At 43.4% G+C, this 20,020-nt stretch overlaps 1 protein-coding gene across 5 annotated transcripts in view; it reads left to right on the forward strand.

Annotated features, from left to right (window-relative positions):
* Nucleotides 1-5,107: 5,107 nt before the first annotated feature.
* col24a1 (collagen type XXIV alpha 1 chain) overlaps nucleotides 5,108-20,020 on the forward strand; it is a 110,727-nt gene continuing 95,814 nt past the window's right edge. Inside the window, exons 1-5 of one of the 5 annotated variants that reach the window (XM_080860566.1) lie at nucleotides 5,108-5,297; nucleotides 6,535-6,606; nucleotides 8,250-8,416; nucleotides 8,579-8,784; nucleotides 9,629-9,684. In XM_080860566.1, the coding sequence (XP_080716692.1) occupies nucleotides 9,638-9,684 (47 nt within the window). In that variant the 5' untranslated portion in view covers nucleotides 5,108-5,297; nucleotides 6,535-6,606; nucleotides 8,250-8,416; nucleotides 8,579-8,784; nucleotides 9,629-9,637. Of the gene's footprint in view, nucleotides 5,298-6,534; nucleotides 6,607-8,249; nucleotides 8,417-8,578; nucleotides 8,785-9,628; nucleotides 9,685-12,673; nucleotides 13,143-20,020 lie in introns of those variants that run through there. The other 4 variants (XM_080860562.1, XM_080860563.1, XM_080860564.1 and 1 more) reach the window with 4 other exon arrangements.

Below are 20,020 nucleotides of genomic sequence, written 5' to 3' on the forward strand. Positions count from 1 at the left end.
CCGGTGTCCTAAACTGTTAATCCGCTCAGTTGAGGCACAGGCACAGACGGGTGGGCAGGCAGAACGCCGCTGACCTGGCAAGGTGAAGCCCGGCAAGGTGGAGCCCAGCTAAGAGAAGCACGGCAAGGTGAAGCCTGGCTAAGTGAAGCCTGGCTAAGTGAAGCCTGGCGAGGTGAAACAGGCTTGTGGCCAGGCCAGACATGTGAAATATTTGCAGTCCTGGTCAAGTGAGGGAGAGGCGGTGACGTGCTGGTGTGAACTCTGCCCCCGCTGGTCCAGCCCTGTGAGAGGGAGGCCTAGGGAGCTGAAGGGCCACCAGCGTCCCTCCAAACAGCTCCCTCACTCAAGCCCTGTCTCTGGTCCTCAGTCAGACCTCACGAAAATGTAAATATTTCAACTGGAAATGAGAGGAAAGTAGCAAAAAAAAACACCTCTCTTTGTTCCTGAAGATATTTCATGAAAGCCTCCAAAAACAACCTCACCGGGGCTTCAGTCTTAATCACTCGCCTCAATGGAAAGATGCTATACATCAACGGTGTTAATAAGCTGGCTGTCTAGACTCTGTCCTGTGGTCTGGCGATGGCGCCGTAAAGTTGTAATTGTTCTCCTAACCAACTTCAGAGACACAGGCTGCAGACAGGATGACGACTAATGACTCAGAGTGCCGCTGCAGCGCCTCGCTCATCTGCCCCACAGCTGATCTGAGATCAGAGCCTCTGACCGGTCAGTGAGTCACCAACACTTATCTGCAGACTGCCTGTTTGTGCTGACTCCACAACGCAGCCACCAGCGGTGTCTTCTCAGGGTCTGTCTTGGGTTTCGTGTTAGTTTCGTCTTTTTTCATTCTTTCAAGGAGTTTATGGCGCTGATGTGCCTCAGATGTTTTTGACTTCACTGATATCAGCTTGCTCAGTTGATGGGAGTTTTAGACACACCACTAAAATCAACACAGCTCGCATGGCGTAACAGTTAAGGTTGTAAACCATTGACTTTCTTATAGGCGGTGGAACGTGGAGCCAGGGAACTGAAGTGCGGCCAACCTGAGCTTTTAATAGTTGTATTGATTTATGTCTCATTTAATACAGGAAGGATATTTTTTTAAAGCCAAGGCTCCGAGTTGGTGTATGATTTTGATAATGTTGCAGATATACTATACCATAGAAGGCAGCCACCAACCTTAGCAAAACATTTACTGTAAGATGTATGAGCATGTAGGCAGAGATGGGCAGTATTTCAATTACTTGTATTTGAAATACAAGTTAATTTGCTTTTGAGTATTTTGTAATTTGTATTTGATAGGGCCGATAAAAAAATTGAATGTAATTTGTAACAAAATACTTTAGAGTTTAAAATACTCAAATTACTTTCTCCAGTGTTTAGGCAGAAGGAGATTTTTTTTCTGTCGAATTCTACCATGAGACCATCTGATCTGCCTCTGAATGTCATTGTCGAGTCAGTCAATTTGCCAAAGGTGTTGCTTCTTATGGCCCGCCCCTTTTTGGGGCGAAAAGGAAATCACCCCAGATCTCTCTCATGACTCTCATGTTAAATCAATTTTTTTCACAAAACAGAGTTGTGGTCGAAAACTTAGAAAGCTGTCTTGATCCTTGTCAATTTATCTTCATTAGTACACCGACTTAAAGGAGGTTCTTTCAAAGAGCGAATCGAGTTATTGCACTGAACGTTAGCCATCTTGACACAATGTGACTTGATGAAAGCCGTGTGATGTCCTTATACCCAATTAGAGCTAAGGTCCGGGACGCAATCTGGCACTCTGTGCCTTGGCGAGACTCTCCACTTTGTGAATGAGGCGCACCTCACCTAGGACGCGATCTGGCACTCCACGCCTGGGCGAGACGCTCCACTTTGTGAATGAGGCGCGCCTCACCTAGGACGCTATCTTGCACTCCGCGCAGCATTGCATAGAGGCAGGGACCCGGGCGCACATGAGACTCTTATTAAAGATCTTGGCCTACTATAAACGTTGTTGAGACTCGCACTAAAGATCTAACTCATTCTCACAGAGACAAAACAAATAGCTACACGGTCATTTATCTGTGTGATGTCACATGTGTGCGCCAGTGTTGTCAATCACATGCGGGCGCCAATGTTGTCAAAGATAATCTGTAACTTGTGGAAGTTGTATTGTTAAACGGTGAGTACTTTGGTAGATTAAAGTATAAACCTTGAATACAAATGCTAGTACAACTTCTATACGTTATCTGTAATGTTGTGAGTGTGCAGTGGTAATGTAAGTTGGATTCGTAAAACGTATTTTAGGAAATAAATGACATTGCTTGACGTGTAGCTATTTGTCTCTGTTTTGTTACCGACTTTCAACTTAATACAAATCTCAACAATGTTTATAGTAGGCTACTTGATTGTTTTGTCTCTGTGAGAATGAGTAAGATCTTTAGTAAGAGTCTCAACAACGTTTATAGTAGGCTAAGATCTTTAAAAAGAGTATCATCGGCGCGGAGTGCCAGATCGCGTCCTAGGTAAGGCGCGCCTCATTCACAAATTGGAGCGTCTCGCCCAGGCGCGGAGTGCCATATCGCGTCCTAGTCCTTACCTGGCAATTACGTTTGACGAAAGCACGGTGGGGATAGCCCTCCCGGAAGCCATAGAGATTGCAATGAGAGTCCTGTGGCGGCGGTTACAAACATGAAAAAAAGGATACGGAACTACTGACATGGGCCCATCATAATAGCCTGCACCTGGCCCCGTGGTTACTACGTTACGCCACTGAATAGCCCAAACCTGAATGTTCTGCTATACCAAATTGTGAGAAAACTGAAAATTCAGAAAAAGTATTTCCTGTATTTTAAAAATACAAAATACATGTATTGTATTTTGTTAAATTTTCTGGCAACAGTATTTTGTATTTTATTTTGATACATTTATTTGAGGGGTATTTTGTATTTTGTATCAAAATACATTTTGATGTATTTTTGCCCATCTCTGCATGTAGGATAGGCTACATTCATACCTAGTTATCAAACACCAACTCTCTTTGTTGATCCTCAGATCTACTTTGCCGTAATACACTAAGTTCTGTTACAGCTATCAAGGTGGGCTCCAGTGCCAAACCTTCCCTGCAGGAGAAAATGATCTGCCCTAAAATGAATCTGATACAACACAAAAAACGAATCTGAATACCTTTGCAGTAACACAACTTTGTTTAGCCATTCAGATGGAACTGCAAGCATTACAATGTTGTGTTAGGAGTGTGGTTGAAAAGGAACAGTGTTTCTTCTTCAGGTTTTTTCCCCTTCTCTTTGTAGCCTCTGGTCTACTAATTACTACCTGATAACTCATGATGTTGTAATGTCATCTTAATTCCCACAGTTGATGTCTGTTTGGCTGCACTTCACTCAGATCTCGGCCTCAGCAGTAATTACTTCCTAATAAGACTATCACCACAGATTAAACACACAGAACCACACATTGCCTGCTCTTCAAGCAGCCCTTTTAAATCACCGCAATATTTTGTCTTACAGTAGTTCCCCTCATAAAGCCATAACGCCAGATAACAGTTGACTATGTAAAGGGCTCTGGCCTGAGTATGGTGCAGGTCTGGGCTGTAGCTCATCCTGAAGTCCTCTGTTATCTGGGAGGCTTTCCTCTGTTCCCCAGCCAGTCAGGGAAACACGTCACATCGAGCTCGAGATGGGCCTTCGAGATGAAAGCACGGTCAAAAATGTGATCCCCTCACCCCATTTAATGTCCGTCTCAGTGCTACCGGTGGAGCCCACCTTCTCTCTCTCTCTCTCTCTCTCTCTCTCTATCTCTCTCTCTCTCTCTCTCTCTCACTCACTCTCTCTCACTCTCTCTCTCTATGTTTCACAGCACACATGGCTGTAGTCTCAGAGACCCAGCAGGCCAGGGCTGATTCCTGACTAGCGGTGATGAGCCATGAGGATGGGGATTTGATGAGGTAATTCTAAAGAATGCACCTTTACAGCCAAACTTTAATCCAGCACAGCTTTTCCCAATAAGCTCAATTTGCTGCGTGAGCTGTGTTTGTCTGAAGAATTAGATACAGAGAGAGAGAGCACTCAGTATAGGCTGAATACTGTGTTGGGTTGGCAAGTACACAACTTTATCTCAATTACAGTGTTTAGTTTTTCCATTAAACTCTGGCAGATTGCTCAAAAGCATTGTCTTTTCTGTCCTGCTTAATAACGGCATGCGTTACTAATAGACTGTACGATGGGGGAGCTGTATAATTTAGAAGAAACTGACCTATTGCTGTTATTTGGCTGAACAAACTGATAGACTAATTGGGCCTAAATGAAACATGGAATGAGGTAACAAAGTTCCCTTTACTACAAGTACTCCAGGATTGCACTTCAAACACATTGATCATTTTCATTTAATTGACAGAACAGGCAAGTTTAGTGTTTCTGTTTTTCCTGCACAATGCAATGAGTCTCATAATGTTAATATTATAAACACTTTATCTTCCATAGTCACTGCCAGTGTGACAGTAAGGACTGGTTACTAAAACCAGTTCTGAAATAACATTCTCAACTTAGATCTTTGACATGTGTTTTAACGACGCTGTTAAGAAGTGCTGGGACTATTTTTGTCATCATGCCTTTACCAACACCACCTTTGAGCAACTTCTTTACGACAACAGCAGTTATCAATGGCTCTGCACATACTTACCACGCAAATTCTCTTTAGAGTATTTGGAAATCATATTCAATTGTAGCAGCTACTAGTTTATTCTGCTGTCTACACAACTAATAAAGCGAGCCCTCTATCTTCGGCAATGGGCACCCATTGTAGTGTCTGAGGGGATGACTCCTGCTGCCAGAGGGTTGTTAGAAGTGGTGCTTCTCCATTTCCTTCCACCATCAGGCTTCTCAAGCGATGCTAATTAGCAAAAGTAGGCCATGTTACTTTCTGGGGGTAATAATGGTTTGCAGATGGATGCCCTTATGCTGTATGAGAAGAGACAAGCTCAAGCCACCCGTTGCTCAGCCTTAGCACACGTCACAGTATGTTGCTGTAAGGGGGAAAACATCTATCTTTAGTCAGCACCTTGATCAAATTACTGATGTGAACTCTTTAGGAGCACTTATTGTAACCAGCAGCTCAGCAGACTCTCAGCCGAGCGCTTTCATTCGGGATTGTTAAAGTTCTATAAGATCTCTTTTTTTTGGTGCCGATGGCAACCTCGGCAGACTGTTATATGTCTTTTCAAGTGTTTTAGTTAGTTCTTTGAATTTATATGTTTTTTGCTTAGGAAAGTGTGCAGTTCAGGAGGAGTGATTCGAAGTGTATGGCAGGTAAGAGAAGATTGATGGTGCATGTCTGCATGGTAGGAATATTCCAGAATATAATGGTTCCTAAAGAGAGCTTTGTGCAGATGCAGTGAGAAAAGGCAGAAAAAAAAAGATTTTCCATCAAAGTATAATGAACCGGGTCTCTGGTAGAGAACTTAAGTCCTCTGCTATCCTCTAGTGTAAGTTAGAGCAGGCAAAATCATCGCTTTGCTACTTAATAGTGTAACCACCAGGGAACAGTACAAGACAGAGAGAGGCGAACATGGAAAATGAATTTCCAATCGGAAACACCCAGAGTATAAAGGCCAGGAGATGAGTAGTAAGGGGTTTTCTTTCTTTTTTCCCCTGTCTTTCTCTCCTTTGTACATCATGCACCTAAGCCTTGGCTGAAAGCCTGAACAAAGACATTTCTACTTCATTATTACAACAGTGGAGTTTGACTGCTTCAATGGAATGCTGGGAGAACTATAATGGTTGATTTCATCTAGTATTAGAACTAACTGTTCCTTTTTCACTAAGCTCGGTAAGGTAGAGATTACCTACACTAGATGCTTGACTTGAGTGGTGCCTCATGTTGCATCAGACACAGTAGCTTGAGCATGTAGCAAGTAGCATAGTCTTACACTATATTTCATGTGGACTGAAAGTCCATGTTGGCTATTTTTTTCTAACTTTCTGCCATCAGATAAGTACAGGGAAAGTATGTTTCATAAACATTATTGCGCCTCCTGAGATTGGTTCAAGTAGGCCACTGCCCAGGCGAAACGGTATTGGCTTCATTCTCGACAAGCTCCGCTGACATCACATCAACATTGTAGCACTCTCTGGCAACAAAGTCTTTTGCATTATGTTGTCTTTAGCTAAAGCTATTTAGCTTTCGTCTAAGGTAGCCAATTCCTTGTATATTGTAATGAATTACATAAAGCAAATTACATATCTCAAAAAGGTCTGATTACAACCTTCTATGTTGATACTTTTAATTTATTTATTTGTCAATGAGTGCTATGAGCTAGCATAAGGTCCACAAAAGAGAACTGAAGCCTAAAAGCTAAAAACTGCGTGTCTGTTTTGTCTGGCTATAGTTTCACAAAGTATAGGTATTGTCCTGCACTCAAAGATCCAGTCCATTTTTCTTTTTTCTTCGTTTTTCTTGCTTACTTTTATCCAGCCGGCATTGAATATATTTTCAATCAGCACAATTAATCAGATCCTGTTTTCATTCCCATGTTTTGGATTTCAGGCGCTGAGGACTGATTGAATCAGATTGCAAAAGATCAACTCCTCACGTTCTGTACGTAGATACTATCCTCAGGTCAGTTTTGGCAAATTCCGTGCAGGTGTTTACATTTATTGTATCTGGTATCAACTCAGTTGCTTGAATGTCATCCCCACAGTGTTTCCAATCAAGTCATTGGGGCTATAAGCTATAAGCTATAAGCTACTCTTTGTTTCAAATCATTCCCTCCGTCTCAGGCGATGTCTTGATGATATCCAGTGTGCAGCTAGTGTTCTGTTGAAAAGAATATCTTGATGCATTTACAGAGCAATTTCTAAAGGCCTTTTGAACAGTGTGTGTAGAATTTATATCCATTAATTAATTATATTTATATATTAATAATGCAAAAATCTTTGCTTAAGTTTCAGCACGCAGCTAAAATGTGCTAAAATGGCTGTCTCAGAGTTACTGATTATCTGTTGGTCATGGACATGTGGCAAAGTTCTGTGTTGTTGTTGCTTGTCAATTTTTCTATATTTTCCATCCTTAATCATACCATTCCAGTTAAAAGACAGCCATGGATTGGTTCTTCTCTAATTCAGTATTCACATTCACATTAACACTAACTCAGGAAATCACACACGCTGGACAGTTCATTTTCCCAGTGAGTTTTAAAAGCTTGTGTGTCACGGATGAAATATATGACTTTACTGTTGTGGGAACAACTTTGGATCACAAAGTCATCTGATCACTGACTTAAATGTAGTGTCAAACTGTCTTGTACAAAATAGAGCCGTCTGTTCTTCCATGATTGCTCTCCCCTTTCCTCACCTCCTCAGCAAGCTACATTCTGCTTTCCTTTCTCTCCAAAAATTCCTCCACACTCACCTGGGGGTGACTGTCAACGCCAGCACATCCACTCTTTCCTTCACATCCATGAGGCTCTTTTTTGGGCCACACACACACAAAAACACTCACACACACACACACACACACACACACACACACACACACACACACAAACACACAAACACACACACACACACACACACACACACACACACACAAACACACACACACACACACACACACACACACACACACACACACACACACACACACACACACACACACACACACACACACACACACACACACACACACACACACACACACACACACGTCACACAAACAGACAGACCCATTGGCCTTTCAGACAGACCCTTCCACTTTCTACACTACCATCTGTTTTGTCTGGTCAGCCCAGCTGTTCTCTCAAACACTCTATGCCTGCACCAAAATAACATCCCTTGAGATACATGGAGCAATTTCTCAGAATTACACACCAGCACCTGAGCTAATTAAAGAGACAAGACTGTTTTCTGTCACTGTGGTGGCTGCACATGGTAGTTTGGCTGGCCATGGTCACGCACTCACTACTTTCTCCTATTTAGTCGTGTGTCATCACGTTAAGAAGAACACAAGTGCTTTGTCTGTGTTCACCCTCAACGGAAGGCATTCCAAGTTCAGCTCTTGGAGTTTATCACAATGTGACATTAGAAAGCTAAAAACACTCACACTTGACTTATTGCCTGTGTCATATATTATCTGTTTGCCACTGATATTCACACAGAAGTCTTCGCCATCCCATCACATGCTGTTCCCATAGCCGTCCACGCCTGGCAGAGCGGCTGGAAAGTAAATGTTAAAACAGTTTTCCTCTCTTGTCATCCGCTCAGCCAAAGAGACGTTTAAGCCCGGCTCTGAGCGGGACTGTGTGGTCTGCTCTCGACAGTCTGGCCATGGTCAGTGAGATGGGTACTTAAAAATCAACCACGCATGAATTGTCTGGCAACGGATCAGACAAGGAGCCCTTCATTGGCTTGCCAGTCGTTAAATCACTCAGGTAAAATCCATCCTCTGTGTAGACTTTCTAGAGGGGGTGGGAAAGGGAGGCGGGTTGAGGGGTGGGGGGTTGCGGAGATGCATTCTGACTTTCTCCCCCCATTTTGAACATTTTCAATCATTTTATCCTTTGCTCTCTCTGTCTTCATTTCTGTTTATCCAGGCTTGAGCTGATTTTGGCCTGGCTCTGGTCCTCAGAGGCCGAAAAGTTTCCACAAACCCCACATTTACAAGCTGTTACTATGAGGCGTGCGGCTGAAAGACAATACACGCCTGAACCACATGGTGTTTGGATCCAACTTGAGTAGGAAGTTGCCTCTCTGGTGTTCCTATTACATGGGGCTGAGCTGGCAAGGAAGGGAAGAGGAGGTGTGTGTGTGTGTGTGTGTGTGTGTGTGTGTGTGTGTGTGTGTGTGTGTGTGTGTGTGTGTGTGTGTGTGTGTGTGTGTGTGTGCCTGTGTGTGTGCCTGTGTGTGCCTGTGTGTGTGAGGGTAGGAGGGGAGCCTCAGAGACACTGAGCCAGTGTTTCACCTCCACTCTGGCTTTCATGCCTCAACAAATGCACACACACACACACACACACACACGCACGCACGCACGCACGCACGCACGCACGCACGCACGCACGCACGCACGCACGCACGCACGCACGCACGCACACACACACACACACACACTGACAATCACACACACACACACACACACACACACACACACACACACAAACACACACACACACACACACACACAAACACACACACACACACAAACACACACACACACACACAATCACACACACACAGACAATCACACACACACACACACACACACACACACACACACACACACACACACACACACACAATCACACACACACACACACACACACACATACACACACACACACACACAAACACACACACACACACACACACACACACACACACACACACAATCACACACACACAGACAATCACACACACACACACACAATCACACACACACAATCACACACACACACACACACACACACACACACACACACACACACACACACACATACATACATACAATTGCAAACAATACCTAAAGAAAGTCACACACTCCAAGCATTCATTCCAACACTTGCACCGTGACATGCATTCTCCCCACGTGTAGTGTGAGTATTCTTAACCACAAGCATTTTTCATTTTCCAATGTGCTCCCTTTTAAGTAGGATTTGATGACCACTTGTTCACTTCAACATCTCATTCCGGATCAAATTATAAGGTAATGTAACCTCACTAACATTTTTTCTTCGGCTCCGTACATGCTATTCTCATCAGGGCTGACTTACTGCCTGTGGCTATTGTTTCGGAAGGTAGTCCCCTCCAAAACGGCTGCGGCTTTTGGACTGCCTGCTTCTGCAGATTTATCGGTCATCCATGTATAAGTAAAGAAAATCCAGAGTTGGGAATCACCATATGGTTCACTGGGGTGGTGAACAAGCAGTTTCATCTGAGTGTTTTGTTCCTTTTAGCCAAGTCCAGTCAGGAAGTCCACGGAGGAGTGTAGAGAGAGTGAGAGTTGTAATGGATTCCATTTGGTCTCCATTCGTGTTGTTCTCTTGGTGAAATGCTATTATCATGTACATAATGGACTCATTTATTCACATCTGGACCACTGATAAATGGGACACTGTTTTTTTTCCATTCAGTTCAAAGGGAAAGCCAGTTTGAAAGAACTTTTTGAATGGTTCTGCTTTTTTAACAGGCTGCCCTAATCCATTTTCACCGCAAGATGCTTGTCTGAACCTATATAGATGGACAGTCTCTAATCATCTGTAATTCCCACAAACCCACACTAACTGTCCATACAGACATAGAAATTAAACTATTTTAATTCTGAAAAATACAGTGTGATCTACATATTAACAGTTACAATATTTGATCCGTAGTCAATGCATAGTTGCTACAGTAACAGTACAGTACAGTACAAAGCCTGTCGGAGTGGAACGGAACATGCTTTCGTGTCTCGCTCTCTGTGTCAGGTGATGATAGGAGCACGTTTTTCTTCATCTTTGCTTTTATGTAGATGTGGGGAAAAACATCTGGACAAGGCATTTACTCTCCTGCTCTGCGTAAGCCATTAGTTGGTAACCATGCACGTGCTTCATCTGCAGTCACCCCTGTGGGAAGGAAAATGTGTTTACCTGGGCCCTGTTGCTCCCCGTCTGAGAACACCAACGGTCAGCATACCACCATCACAGATGTATTAATATGCTTATAACACTTAGATTCACATGTATGTGCGCACTCGTACCGCCTAGTGTGAACAGGATTTTCATACGTCGTTCATTTTTCTGGCTCTTAATTTTCTTCTGTTTAAGTGTGTCAACGAGGATTTCAACACAGAGCCACCGTGTATCCTGCTTGCCACATTTTCCCTGAACGCAACACCAGCTGGCTTCCTCACGTGACCGCAATGCACATAGAACTTCTCAGATGTTTTGTGATTCACCTGAGCATGTTTGTTCTGGGTTAATGGGTCAGCCTGGAAACTTGTGGCTGTGGTTACTTCTTATGTCGAAATTCAGCAAACACCCTTGAGACCCGGCATCCTGTTTTTGGACGGGGGGCTCCGTAAGGGGCAGCCTGGCTGTGCAGTCACAGTTGCGGCCCGGTGATAGGGAAGTCTGGCACACAAGCAGAGAGCGCTCAGTCTAACTTCCAGGAACATCTAGCATCTAACATTACTCATCCGTACGGCACGAAAGCACCACACACCACAGTATCAGGCTAAACTTAAATATTTAATAAAAGATATGAGTGACTGTGGTAATTAGATGTCAGCCTGACAAAATCTTCAATTGGGAGGTTTGTTATGACACCAGTTGATAAATCATGCAGATAAAATTAGTATATAACCATCTAGGGTGGTTATTCTTAGGGTGTGAAAGCTATAAAAGCCATTGGCTAGTGGCTGGTGTGGGGCCTGAGTGGGAACAGGGCTATTTTGAGTCCAGCCAATGACAATAAAGATTGGGTCACATTGGGGTCGATCCAAGAGTCCTCTTCTGTGTGGATGCACTGACAGCTTGTAGCTAGGAGAGGGTGAAGCAGACTTCACTGGAAATAACTACTCGCTCTAATCTAGGGACGGGATTTGCTGTTTCATGAACTAAGCCTTCCTGGGTAAAGCCAAATGAAAAGGGATTGTAGGAGTCTTGTTATATTTATAAAATGCTTTGATTTTTGTCAGCACAAGGTAAAAATGTCATCCACTGAAGCAACACATATCCAATGTTAGGTGATCTTCGGGTGTATAAAGATCACATTTTACGACAACATATACCAGACGTGTGCCTTGAGCAATGTACTTTTTGGGAACACTTTGACCTTGTTTCAGACCTGACTTTGTTCTGCCAACTCGACAGGACTTTCTATTTCCCTCTCCCCCTCCCCCGCCTCTGTCTCTGCATCTGTCTGTGAGAAGCGCTGCTACGTTTATTTCTGTGCATTAGACTGAGCAGAGATGACACTTCCACAAAGGGATTAAAGACCTCAGCAGGGCTGTCAGACCCAGCAAGTATCATGGAAGTGAGCCCAAGCTAATTTTCAGCTGACTTGGGCTTGAGAAGACTCCTCTTTCAGGGCAAAAGAAGATTTAAAGGGGCCGTCTGCGTGACTAGAATAACAAGGAAACACTGCTCTCTATCTATGCCCACCTTGCCTATGTTCTGTGATGATTGTGAAACTGCCTTAGGCAGCATTTTACTCACTGACAAATCCGTATATTGTACTATCCTTTGTAGAGCTACAAGTCATTCCTTGAGAGAATAAATTAGGTATAAATGTCTTATGATTGGGCTATAATGGGCCGTATAATGGACAGGAAAGGATTTTGTACATTTAAAAGCTAAAATGCTTAGACATGTATTGCCTTTTTATAAAGCTTTTGGGTCTGACTAATAAATGTTGTACAGACTTTTTAATTTCCTCAATATTTGTTCTCCATCTTTCTTTCAAAACAATAAAGTCATCCTAAATCGGCCAGGTCTAGAAATCCAACTTTTTTTCTATTATTATCAAAACTTGCCGCTGTAAGGAGTTATACAGTTACTCATTGTATCAATGGGTCAGTGATGATTTGCTGTAAAGTAAGAGGTATATCCGATCTGTGATGTCACAAGTCAGTAATTGGTGAAACCTAACACCGGCTAGTACTTGCAGTGAGTGCGGCAGCGTTTGCAACAGTGCAAGTCAAGGCACATGCAGAAACCAACGCCTGGAGGTACAGCGCGGCTGTGGGGTTGTCTGTCTACATTGGACCCCTCTTTTAGAAGCATTGCATCCAGCACAACACGGATTCCTCTTATGCGCACTGTAAATACATTCACGCTTTTTGGTTCCCCAACGCTCCCCAGTGGCTCCGCTGTATCTTTGCAGACTATGCGCTTCTTCGTATGTTAATGAAGTGAGATTACTGAATGCGCGTCGCACTTGGGGGAAAATTTAGAGATTTGGGAATCTCTCTTTCTGGACTCCTCACAATGAGGAAACTCTGAGGTGGCAGTCTTCGTTCAGTTACGCTTCCTTTGGCTGTAACCAAGGGCTAGCTCATGAACCGGTATCCTCTTGCGTGGAATTCTGTTTTCACTTAGAACTCTGCTGCCTGGACAAATGCATACAAATGCATTTAGGAGCCCAACGGACAAGGAGTGGACACGTTTCTCCCACGACAAAAACGTAAGAAACTTCAATGCATGTTTGCTATTGCACGAATGGGGCGATAGAATGTTTAAATCTGCCACAATTATGTTTGCAGTTAGACTTGTCCCCGCGTAATCTCTTTCATTGCCACAGTGTTACGACAGTTTGACAGGAGCGGTGAGAGAGATTTTTTTCTGAAGTGAGCACTTTAGCGCATCTTCTCACTGAAAAGTTCCCAACAACATATGGAGTATGTTTCGTCAGTTTACCGGACAATATATTTGCCATGCTATGCCGCTCAGGTTGGCTTCGTTGACACAAATTGTATGGGCTAGCTTTTCAGTAAAGCACAACCACTGTCGACGGAGTGAAGACAAATGCTTTAGATGTGCCTTCATTTGACATCCTTCCAGTCCACATGATATGCCCATAAATGATTCCGCAGACGATGCATCCAGACATTAGAAAATTAGAAACAAATAACTGAGATCAAACGAGGCTCTCTGGGTACAGTTCTCAGGCTCTACTGGGTCTTAGAAGCGCATAACTTTGTAACTGTATTTATTGACGCCACTGAAGTAAACCACACAACTGTCTGTGTTTAGGGTATTTCCAAACCTTACACAATCCCATACACACATAGCATACGTTTTTAGAAATACCTTGTCCCCATGGAATACCTCACAACACATGTATGAGAGAACCATGCAATTTACCATACATTTTCCCATATGTATTTAAAAAACCCAAACACTACTGAGCTTGCACGTTCTATTTATTTGTGTTGACTTCAATTACATTCAGATTAAATTCGTTTTCAGTTGCGGCCAATAAGAATTTGCAGAGGTTTAGGCTACTTGTAGGGTATGACTGAAGACAGACGCTATCCTGCTCCGGATACATTCTTGGTCTTGGACCAAATAAATACCAGATGATAAGACCTCTGGAGTAGCTCCTCATCAGAGAACACTTGTAGCCGATGTGCAGGAACCACGAGGATCTTTTTCTTTGTCAGCATTTCTACGTCTGTTTATATTTTTATATTCCGTCGCAAGTCTAAGTTGTTGAAGGGCAAAATATTGTCGTCTGAAGCCTCGTGACTTTCGTTATGATTGTGGTGTGCTCATGGAGATGAGCCGGTTTCGCATGATAGCTGACACCAAACAAACCGCTATGATGACACGGGGTTACCGCTATGAACCGCCTCAACACCCACTGCCTGACTGAAAATCGGGCATGAAACCAGTTATGCCCAAAAATTCCTCATGCAAGTGCCTATGGGTTACATTACATATAGATCTGGGTATGCAGTTTTTGCCCAGCTGTTACATTTAGCTCAGACAGTTGTGCTAGATTTAAACTGTCTGATAACTGTACATTTGTGAGTTAGTCCCTGAGTAAGTCACTGTCACAACTGTGCTGTATGTCCTCCGTTGTGTTAATTGCTGCCTGTCATCTAAGCATTTTAGCACGCAAAAGCATCTAGAGTGTGATGAACTGGATTCATTTTGAGTGCTCAGAGTTTTTTATATGGACTGGACTTTGGCAGATAATGTGTTTTGAGAACATAAGTCAAATAAGTGAATATATTGATTCTTTACTAAGGTTGAAGGGAACGGGAGGGAGGAGACTGGGGGCTTCAGCTCTACTCACTCAACGTGATGCCTATAACTACTCATCCTCTACTGTCCTATTGTGTTAGTCCTCATTAAAGCAACCCTGGTTGCTTCTGTGAAATGAATGATCAGTTTGATTAAACAGAACATTCAACAGAAGCACAGGATGAGGTGAGGTTGGTTGCCTTTTTAAATGTAGTAGTAACTATAGTGTTGAATCACATGGCAACCCCTATCTTGAGACTGATGTTGAGCATTCATTATCTTTTTTGAATGGCTGTGTTTAGCTTCTTAATGCAGTGGTAAGTGTCGTTAGCAGTTTCTGCTAACTTCCATCAGATTTAGCAGAAGTATGAAGTCTACCCCTTCCTTTAAACCTGCTCTATCCAGGAAAAATTATTGGCTGGCAGGGCTGCTCATCTCATTGGAGCTTTCGTGATTGGTTTCTACAGTCAGGCTGTGTTGAAAACATTCACAGTTGATCACAAAGCCCTGAAGAGTCTGAGAGAGATTTACCCCCTCAAAAGCAAGTAGCTTATTCTTTGTGACAGCCATCAGAGTATAAAGAGAACTTATAAGTGTTCTAAAAAAACTATCACTTAAAGCAGCTTACACATCTGCAACTTCTACTGCTGACAGAAAAGAGCAAACCAATAAACCCCAGCAGAAGTTTGCTCACAGTGCTTTGTCTGCCTGCTGCCCTGTGGACTAAGTCAATCTTTACTCAAGTCTGCAATGACCTCTTGACTCTCTGACCAATTGGACTCAGAGGGGAAGGGACTCCGAGCATTTAACAAGCTTATGTGTAGCGAGAACCTGGATTCTGTCCAAAACGTTATGCAGAAAGGGAAGGGATCCTTGGGAAAAGATTGGGATGATGGTTTGAGTGTAGATTATTTTTTTGTCAGGGTTATGATTCTGTAATTAGTGTTTTTTTTTGTTTTGTTGCAGTCAGCCAGGTGTGAGATGTGAACTCTAGCCAAGGAAAGCACATTTTGGCTCACTATCAATCATTCATTCAGAAAAAGAGCGAGAGGAAGTAGACACGAATCTTACATAGCAACAGCACCAGGTGACAGAAGAGCCAAGACGTGCTCAGAGCTCGTAACTTAAATCACTCACGTCTGGCATGAACAGAATGAATCGATGAATATAAAATACTGTAAAACCGTAAGTGCTGATGTTTACTTCGTCATGCCTTATTTGGTAGCGTCTTTGGAGGAGTCCCGGTTGAGAGATCCAGTCGCTGAGGTGGACTCCACAAGGGTATGAAAAGAAAGCACTGGGTCAAGTGCATGCTTTATGCAGTAAAGCATGACTACCCACCCCATTCTCTCCTTTGAGATGAAGCTAGCATTGTCGGTAGGATGCTAGACTGGGCGTTGTGCTGTTAGAATGTCAACAGATCCTCAGCGAGAGCACCTAAGGTCAAAGGTCAAGGGTCAACATAAAATGTTTCCGGGGCAGGAGGAGTAAATAAAATATTTCCTTTTAATTACCTACATTGTTTAGATTGTGTAGATTAGATACATTTAGTTTTTTTCACAGTGACTTTTCTGAAATCTGAAAAAAAAATTCAAAAGGATCACCATGGACTCTATGTGAGTGTGACTTGTATTCATGCATCACGAAAAGCCTGGAAATCAGAGGGCAACCAAACCAAACCAAACCTCTAGTTTTACTTTTTTAACTCGTGAACCGTTGGCATCTCACATAATTGTGGAAAGTCAAACTCACACCAATAACTTTTTGCTCCAGATTTTCTCCTACTAAATTCCTTCCATAGGAATTCAGTACTTCATTTTCCCCATCACTGGACTCATTCAATATTGTTTGCCTGTTTTCATTTAAGCAATTGCATCACGTTGGGTTGGTGGACTTGAATTTGGTGTGCGTTATATGAAGGAGAACAAAAATCCCCAGTGGATATTGACGTGATTTCTGTGAATTTGCAGTCATGCATGATTTACAGCCAATTGCTCTTTTGTTCACGCATTCGTAATTTTCCATGAACACATGTAATTGAATAGCCACTTGAAAAAAAAACTAGTCTGTGATACTTCACTGTTATAAAATTTGGATAATTTGCTTAGTCCTTTGGGTGGTTGTAAATAAAGACTCCTTTTTTTTGGTATGTGTTACAACTTCCCTAGTCTTTTCACATAACACAGCGGTGATGGATTGCCCCCAAAAAACTCTTCATCTGTAAATTAAAACTTTTAACAGCATGGAATTTACCATTGTTTAGGCATGGCACTCAATCAAGGTACTGTGGCATTTCCTTTGGTCAACACAAGCCTGTTTGGGGAGCATTGTTGACCATTCAACTCCTTTTCATATGAACTGCATTCGCTGCTGGGTTGCTGTTGACAGACCCCTGCATTGACTGGTGGGTCCAAGGCTCTGTTTATGTGAAACAGAGGAAGATTTCTTTCAAGGGGAAATTTGAGGTGAAGTGGAACAGAGATGGGAGGAGGGGGAGGGTCAGGACGCGTACGATTCAAACTACTTTACTTAATCTTCTAGCATCATCTACTCCCATAATAAACTTAAGGTCACTCATTCCATGAATTTTTGGAATAACCCAGTTCTTTGCCGTGAGTAACGAGAAATGTGCCTTAAAGTGACTGAAAGCTAAATACCCTGGAGATGGAGCTGTGTCTTATGCATTATGTTGTGGGGCTTGAATCCTCTGTTTTGGGCTGAGGAATGTCACACCAGCATCACGACCAGGAGCAGGTGACACGGCTCGTTTGTTGTTTCCCTTCTCTGAGAGCTCAGGAAGCCGCTGTGGTCTGGGAAAACAAACATGGCTGACTGCTTAGCCACCCCAAACCACTTGGCCACACACAGAACAACAACACTCTAGCAAAGCCCCCCTATAACTTGACATAACAGCTTGGGCCTTATGAGTCATCCGTGACAGATGATGAACATCTTCCTTACCAGGGTTTCAGGACAGTGCACTGTAAGTGGTAGGTACATGATAAATGAGTTAGCAGGTTCACGCCGCTAAAGTCATTTTTGATTGATTGTTTCTCAGAAACCCTGCTGGGACCCTAATGAGGATTTGGAAGCCTTTGTAGTTTTGTTCTGTTGAAGCATATTTCGTGTCACAGCAGAGATAGTTGACGTGATACAGTCATCAAACTGAAAATTAAGCCAGTCACCAACGGCAACTCAACTGACTGTTCCTTTTGTATGCTGATAGTTAAAGATAGTGTGTCAGTCTGACTGATGTACAGTCCTAAGCTCCCTGACTCTTTCAGTGCTGCTGTTCTGTAACTTCAAACCCATCCTTTGCATGATGTATATGAGACCTGCCATATCATTTTGAACACATCTCCCAACTCAGAAAGAACATGCAGACACTCTCACACTCACTAAAGTGCTTGAAAAGACTACACTTAGTTTGAAACTATTGTAGAGGTGTGGTCTATTTGTTTACAAAGAGTCATAGTTAAGATTAAGAATAGGCTTTGTAAGGCTTTGAGCTTTGGGCAATGTGTGTGTAATGAGATGCATGATTTACCTGCCGCCATGTCTGGTCTTCATTTTGGCAGCAGGATCAGCTTGGCCAAAAGAAAGTGTAGCTGCATTTCAGGCTTAACTATTTAAGCATTTTTTTGCATCCTATAAATGGCTCAAAAAATATAAAGACACAGACACAGACAAAGACACAGATGCAGAGATGTATCTGAAACAAATTTGTAGTTGAAAGCCTACCATTAGGTCTCTATCAGCGTCTATACGCTTCAAGTCACACTGTTGAAGTCAACTCTCCACTAAGGTTGGGGACGCAGTATTGGCATTGTAAACAGCGCCCCCCAGAGGTGGGTGGCCACACACAGGTATCGCTCCCTAACAGCTGGGGAGGATTGGGTGTATCCCACCCCCACCCTCTCTCCTGTTGGTCGCGTGTGGAGGGTGGCACGGGCTGCTCCGAAAGCATCTCTCATTGTCCCTAACCGGCGTTTAGAGGGCGGCCATTTCCTCGGAGGCTGTGTTTAAAGGGGCTGTGGCAAGTGGTCGGGCCGGTGGTGCCTGGTAGGTATCCTGCCCCTCTTTATCACCATTGCCCCCCCCCCCCCCCCCCCCACCGGTGGATGGTGTTTATGTTTCAGCATGCCCACACACACACACACAACACACACAACACACAAGCACACGCACACGCACAGACACACACACGCATAGACTCAGGGTAGCCCTTCTGTTTTCTTTTCTTTCACTTAGGGGGATAATTACACACAGCCCAGATCCTAGCCCAGAGATTGCCCACACACTGTCCACATCAAATCCCCCATTGTAAAAGGATCAATGTGCTTCCTCAATATGGCTTTGTACATTTTGTATAAGGGTCATTCGGAAATGAATTCCCTTGCCACAGGACTGTTTGTTTGGACTTGGTTGGAAAAAGAATTGGTTTGATAATAGTGAACACAAAACCTCTGTGTCTTGTATTATGTGCATGAGGCTTCAAGCTGCATTAAACAGAACCGTTGAACCAGATAATGAAGCCATTTGAAGAAGGATACGAAGAGGATGCAGCATCTGCAGGGCAGCAACTTAAAATGCTGTAGTAACATTCTAATGAGGTAACAGGAATAGGCATTTGAACTAAGATGGGGGTAAAATAACGCCTTTGGTGAAAGGTATGGTCCAGAAGTCAGAGTTTATGCAGAGTTTACAAGCAAATGCAACTCAAATGTGATGGAGATGGGGCTTTTGGTGCTATGCTTTCATGGACGTCCTCACTGGAGTCTCACTGTCAGCCTAGTTTGAAAGTTCAGCAGTCTGAAGTCCAGCCAGTACTGATTTACAGAAAAGAGAAGAAACCTCAGACCTGAAGGTGAGATAAGACGCAGCCTTAAAAACTGACAGCAGAGGCATGAATGACTGTCCTCTTCGCCAAACATATTTGGGTTAACTCCCCCTGGACTCCACAGGTCCTGGACCACATGACTCCTTGATTTGTGCTCCTCGAGTCTCACACAGGAATGTGGGCCCGGGGGATGTGTGCTAGCGGAGGTGGTTGTGTGTGTGTGTGTGTGGGGGGGGTTCTCTAGGTTGGAAGGAGCCATAATGACAGGTTACCCGAGGGACTAGCCCCCCACTCCAAACTATATAAACACAAAGCTCCAGGACAAGGGGGACTCTGCAAATGGGCGCTCTTGAGTTGAGAGGCACTAATTCATCGTAAGTAAGGCCTAATTCTGTAGTTCGGGGCAGAAGGTGGGCGTTTGGATTGGGTGCTGTCAGTCAGTCGTCTTACAATGTGAAGATGACAGGTTCTTA

The sequence above is a fragment of the Sprattus sprattus genome, assembly GCF_963457725.1.
Source record: "Sprattus sprattus genome assembly, chromosome: 2".
NCBI classification, from domain to species: Eukaryota; Metazoa; Chordata; class Actinopteri; order Clupeiformes; family Clupeidae; genus Sprattus; species Sprattus sprattus.